Genomic DNA, 6,000 nt, shown 5'->3' with positions numbered 1-6,000 from the left:
CCCTCTGATTAATATTTGCATTCAGTATGTTTTTTGCTAGCAATTGAACCCAATCTCCTTTGAAAATTTCTAGCTGCGTATAGATTTGAAGGTAAATTCAGTTAAACTGAACTGATTTTTCGGGAAAACTAAAGAAATAAACAATTTTTGATTATCCTGAACAATATCTGTAAATATTTAAAACTAATGTAGTCATGATTCAAACCCAAAATTGCTGGTAATTCGTAAACATGACATCACGAGGGCTAATATGCTCCTCCTGAGGAAATCTGAGCACGTTCCTGCGTTACATGAAAGAACATAGTATACACGTATAGATTCTACAATTTTATTGTTTTTGTGCAGTGAGGACCAAATACACCATACATTTCTCATGTTTAACACATTGTAAATGTAAATGTTACCTAATGATATCTAAATTTGTTTGTTTAGAGTTGTGACAACAAAGACCCCTTATGTCAGGATCTGTTCTTGCGTAGAACACAAATTTGCCTATAGAAACGAATCCATCGCGGTCTTTGTCCATATTGAAGAAGATCCTGTCTCGGATGTTCTTAAAGTTCAAATCTGGAATGTTGTAGTATGTCATGCGGATATTCATCATCCTGTGAATTCCCTGAAAGGAGGTGAAAGATGGAACAAGGAGTTCACGTGAATGGTGTCGTAACACTACCAATTGAATAGTTTATTTTTTTAAAGAGGTAACTAAGTAGTATTTTAATTCTACCTATCGCACATTTATCCATTAATTATGACCATATTTTAACCTTACCTAACGTGTATTTTAGTGTTTAAAAAATGTACCTGAAATAAAGTTGTATTGAAGCGTACAAAGTATTTGCATAATGGCTATTTCATCACAGACATATATATTATTTGATTGATTGAGTTGGTGTTTTAAGTCCACTTTATGCACAGTAAGGCTAATATGGACTGAACCTACAGTTTAAAGTGGAATCCGATCCACTATGTACCTCCACCGGGTATCGAACCCGCACCCTTTAATTACAAGGCGATGACGCTACCACTGCGCCATCGGGGAGGCCCTATATATATATATATATATATATATATATATATATATATATATATATATTATTTTGTACCACCAAATGTTTAGGGGTGCGCACTCATAGTACCTTTCTTAATGCGAGATTTTGTTTTTTGGAGGTGGGCCTTTGGGTGCTGGGGGAGGGTATTATTCATTCAAGGTTGGGAAATTACATGCAATAGAACTTACAAATCTACAGATTTTAAGGCGTTGGCTTGAAAACTATAAGAACCCAAATTCTTCATAATCAATTATTCTATTTGTGTGTTATTTAAATACCTGTCATTAAAAAAGCAAATGAAGTAGTGCGCAGTTTGTAGACGTAATTCTTAAAATTCTTGTGTGCATTTTGCCACCAGCATTTTTCTTTTCACTTGTTTAGGATTGTATAAAATGGTTGCACATTTGTGTGGGCTCACACGAACACTAAGCAATGGCCCTTTTCTCTAAAATTCACCATTGTACACCAGACTGACGTCAAAAGGGATGAAATCTGGACTCACGATAATCTTTGTTCCAATGTTTTGACAGCCCCTTCTCCCCTTTTGATACACCTTTGCTTTAAGTCAGAACTTACAGCGCGAATTTCTGCAACAGCCATGTTCGCTGGTGCTTGGACGTAAGTTACATTTTGGAGTAACGGTCGCTATAGCTAGTTACGTTTTGAAATGAATAATTTTAACTGAGTAACTTTTCAGCTAACAAATTAGGAAAAAACAGTTACTTTTACTTTTAAAAAGTAATGAACGAAATTATTGTTTGTTAAAACAGTATGAATAAAATTTTAATCTTTTGTGGCCTAATATTTTTCAATAGCCTATAAGATATACTTTCAATGTTCTTACCTCTATAGTTTCATATTTATAATATGGGGTTCATTAACAATTAACATATATTAGAGAGTCATTAGTAAGGAGTCTGTTCTCAGCTTACGCTAAACACAAGTAAAATCATATTTAGAAAAAGAGTACCTGAGATTGTAACTAGCTTACTTTTTAAAGTAAGGGCAACTGGTACTGGTCAAAAGCTACCAAAGAGATCCACATGAATTGTATTACTTACATACAACATTTCCAACATCTCATCCCCATTCATGTAGCCGTCCCTTCGTGTGTTGAACACCCTGAACATCCAGATAAGCTTGTCTTCCACAGTGCCATGCACGAATTCGACTATCCCTCCGAAGAACTCATACAAATCGAGCTTCCCGTCTCGGAAGATATCGAAGCACCTGAACACATGACCTGCAAACTTAAAAAAAATAATAAAAATAAAAATTAATCCACTTCAAAGTTAATACAAGTGGAAGCTCGTCCGGGATTTTCAGCCAACATAATTATACCGCGTTTGTTACAACCTGTCCCGGTTCCCGCGCTAGTTGCTCCCTGGCTTTTCTCGGTGCTGGGGAAAGTCAAAGCCAGGCAGCCAATTAAAATACGCAACGTCGCAACAGCGTCTACGTAAGCGCCTCTCTTCTGGCTTCCATTCGCTCCTCGCTGCCCAGCAGACGATTTTTTCCTCGTTTCTCATTGGCACCGAAACTGTCGAGCGCTCCCTAGCGCGGGAAAGGGGACAGGTTGTAACAAACGCGGTATAAATGACTCACAAAGTGTACTCTGTTTTTTTTTCTAACTTGTGACTAAGAATTTTATGCAAAGTGTTTGAAATGTATACATAAAATTGCTTTTTATTATCCTTAAAAATTCTCATTTGCAAAAAAGGAAAAAAAAAACTGTCATGTTGTTCAGATTTGTGTTATCTTCCATCTAGGTCTCACGAAAATTCCCGAACACAAAAGTGTTGATATATAATAATAGTAATAATGATAATAGCAAATAAATACACAAGAACTGATCAAATTAATATAACTATTATTAAAATGTCGACCTTTGTGGCTGAGCAACCATAGTAACGTGCTAAGAAGCAGAGATGCCAGGTACGAACCCTCGATGAAGCATTGTGTTTTTCCAATTATCTATTCATCCTCATCGTCGCGACTAACCTAATAAGTAGAAAAGCGACATAAAATACCGAAATATAAAGAAAGAAAGATGTTCTTAAAAGATTTGGTCTGTCAGATGTATATATTTTTTTCTAGCATAGTATCTGAAACATTATGCACAACATTTAGAATTTTAGAAATACATTTGCACTATCTAAAATTGCATCACGTTTCAGCTCTTCGAGGAAATTACAGTAATCATAAGATATACACACTGAAACTGACCCAAATCTACGTTCAGGATTGTTAAGTTTTCTGAAGTTAAATCAAATATGAAAACAGTAACTTAATGAGCCCAAAATCAAAGCATTTTAATTAATTGATGCTCACCGCCAATACATCCATTCCATACATGAATAGAGAACAAACTAACAGGAGGGCACTCAGTAGCACTCCTGTGTTGGGTGACTGATAACGGAATTAAAATAGAATATTCGCTAAGCTGCAACAGCTTTAGCAATTTAAAGATGTGCTGTCAGCAGTGTCTGTTATGATGTCACGTATGTCCTGTGCTAGCTGCTCCAACAGAACAATCTAAACTACCCAATCTATTCACATTTGCATTTATGCTATTAGATGAATGCGTGAGTAGATTAGGCATATAAGATTTAGTGCTATATCCCCATTTGGCCCAGTACTCATAAAATAATAATAATGTCGAAGGCAGAAAAAAATGGCAAAATGAGAACTGACTACTAAAAAAAGTGCCCTCAACCCTATCCTTTCGAAAATCCTAGGCAACGCCACTGTATTAGCACACATGTCCAAGTGGTTATAGCCGTCGCTTGCCGCCCTTGAATATTCGAGCAGCTTGAGCAGTATCTACCCCACATCCAAAGGTTATAGGTTTAGATGATAATTGCCATTAGAAATAAACTCATGCAAATACCATGGTCGATAGACAAATGATATCTATATAATATTTTACCTTATCATGATGCTCCTTCTTTGGGAAAAGCAGAACGAATAGGTCTTGAAATTCCTCTCGTGTGATTAATCCATCGGGGTATTTCGCCTTGAATATTTCGAAATAGGCGCTGATTTCTTTTGCTAAAATAACGATAAATAAAACTTATGTATTGATTTCGCTAAGCCAAGCCTCCACGCTCTTTTAAACCTCGGAATGAACCCAACTTATTTTCTGTCCGTTGTAACAAGTCCGAAGTCAGCACTATTGGTTGTTCGAATGGCAGCTATACAATTATCTTGCGCCTAGGAATATTATGCATGTGATAAAGCTAATTCACTCATCGTATATGCTTTACTGAAGTTGTGGGCTCTTATATTATGAACTACACCTACGACAAAAGTATTCATGGGCAAAATAACACCAGACGTAATACGCAGGAAAGGTACTATTCCTCAGAAGTCGCGTGGTTTTGTTTACATCAACTTCGTTCTTGCAATGGATGGAGAATAGTACTTTTCTTATATATCAGCGTTCAAATTGAAAGTGGAGGAGACGGAGGAAGGAATTTTTGCCTTCTTTGAATTTCTAAATTCGTTCCCAAGAAAATTTCCTCCTTATTGAGAATATGTGTGTAATATTGTTTAAGTCGTTACTATTTGTCAATAATTTTAATTATTAGAACCTAAGTTTAAGATGAAAATCCTGAAACTGTGAATTGTACAAAAATACGAGGGTTTTTTGATAAGTTTCCGGGAAAGTATCGGAATAGATGAAAATCCTTTTAGTATGTTGTGAGTCGATGATTCAGAACATGTTGTGCAAGATTTGAGACAACTACTGCTAGTACTTTGCGTTACAAGTTTAAAGTGGCCGTAGCAACGCAGAGTGTACATTTTTCCAAATTGGAGAAGAGAACTGTCATCAATTATCTCTTCTCAAAGAACATGGGAGTCAAGGAAATTGACAATGCCTAATGACTGTCCTATATACAGCACAGTGAAATTGTGGGGGCGAATTTCAGGAGGGGGGAGAACAAGCAGAAGATTAGGAAAGGCAAGAAAGTCTCTGAACAGTAGTGACTGAGAAAACTGTTCGTAGTGTCAACGACCTGATCCTTGCAGACAGAAGGATTGGTCTGCAATGTATAGCAGACACCCTAGGCATCAATTTAGAGCGAGTGCATTACATTGTGCATTAAGAATTGGAGATGAAAAAACTTTCTGCCAAGTGGGTGTTCAAAGTCTTCACAGCTGATTACAAACTGAAAAGATGGTACAGTGCTAAGGCACTGTTGGATAATTTTAACGTAGTGCAGCCAGTGTTATTAAACAAATAGTGACAGTGGATGAAACTGGGTCATTCCACGTCAATTCATCCAGGCCATGTCACCCACCATCCCCGATTTTGATGAAATTCGGTATGCTTATAGAACTTTTGATGCTGATTACAAAAATGACAACTTTTTAAAAATTGGTCAAGGGGTTCAGAAGTTACGCGCTTTTAAAGATCTCCGTGTACGCCACATCCGGCTCCACTTTGAATGACACGCATTAGGTTATAAACGATCGTATCTTCCCTCGGGTTTGCCGTAGAAACTTCAAGTTTGTTTTCTTTTCTTCAGAATAGTATAAGCTTTCATTTAAATAACGTTTCAGATGAATGCATCAGTAAACATGTATTTTTATATATAGTTTTATGTATTTTTTTAGAAAAATAAATGGCTAATTTCAAGAGCGAATTTCATGCAATGCCCCCCCTTCAATTTCCCCCCAATTTTATATGTAGGTAGCTCAGAGTGTGTACTAATGCCTGATGGAAAAATTGGGATGGGCGGTTTAGAGACAGGGTGACAAAAAAATCATTTGCATAAAATGACATTAAAAGTAAATCTTATTAAAAATGCTTATGTATTTAGCACAAAGCCTGAAGTACAATATGTTTCAAGTTACAATATTCAAAATTTATGTTCACTAAGAATAGGCGTAACCTGGCGGGGGCAAAGGGAAGCTCTTGCCCTCTCCCAAATTTATAGATTAA

General features: G+C 36.4%; 1 protein-coding gene across 1 annotated transcript in view; it reads right to left on the bottom strand.

The window, feature by feature from the left end:
* Positions 1 to 400: 400 nt before the first annotated feature.
* The window catches only part of LOC145985589 (hippocalcin-like protein 4), a 32,934-nt gene continuing 27,334 nt past the window's right edge, over positions 401 to 6,000 (bottom strand). The window contains exons 3-5 of the mRNA XM_083119659.1: positions 3,982 to 4,103; positions 2,114 to 2,302; positions 401 to 616 (exon numbers count right to left, since the gene is read on the bottom strand). Coding sequence (XP_082975785.1) covers positions 401 to 616; positions 2,114 to 2,302; positions 3,982 to 4,103 — 527 coding nt within the window. The remainder of the gene's footprint in view (positions 617 to 2,113; positions 2,303 to 3,981; positions 4,104 to 6,000) is intronic.

The sequence above is a fragment of the Lepisma saccharinum genome, chromosome 3 (assembly GCF_977018435.1).
Source record: "Lepisma saccharinum chromosome 3, izLepSacc3.1, whole genome shotgun sequence".
NCBI classification, from domain to species: Eukaryota; Metazoa; Arthropoda; class Insecta; order Zygentoma; family Lepismatidae; genus Lepisma; species Lepisma saccharinum.
Note: the sequence above shows the minus strand (reverse complement) of the source record. Positions and strands in the feature narration are given on the sequence as shown.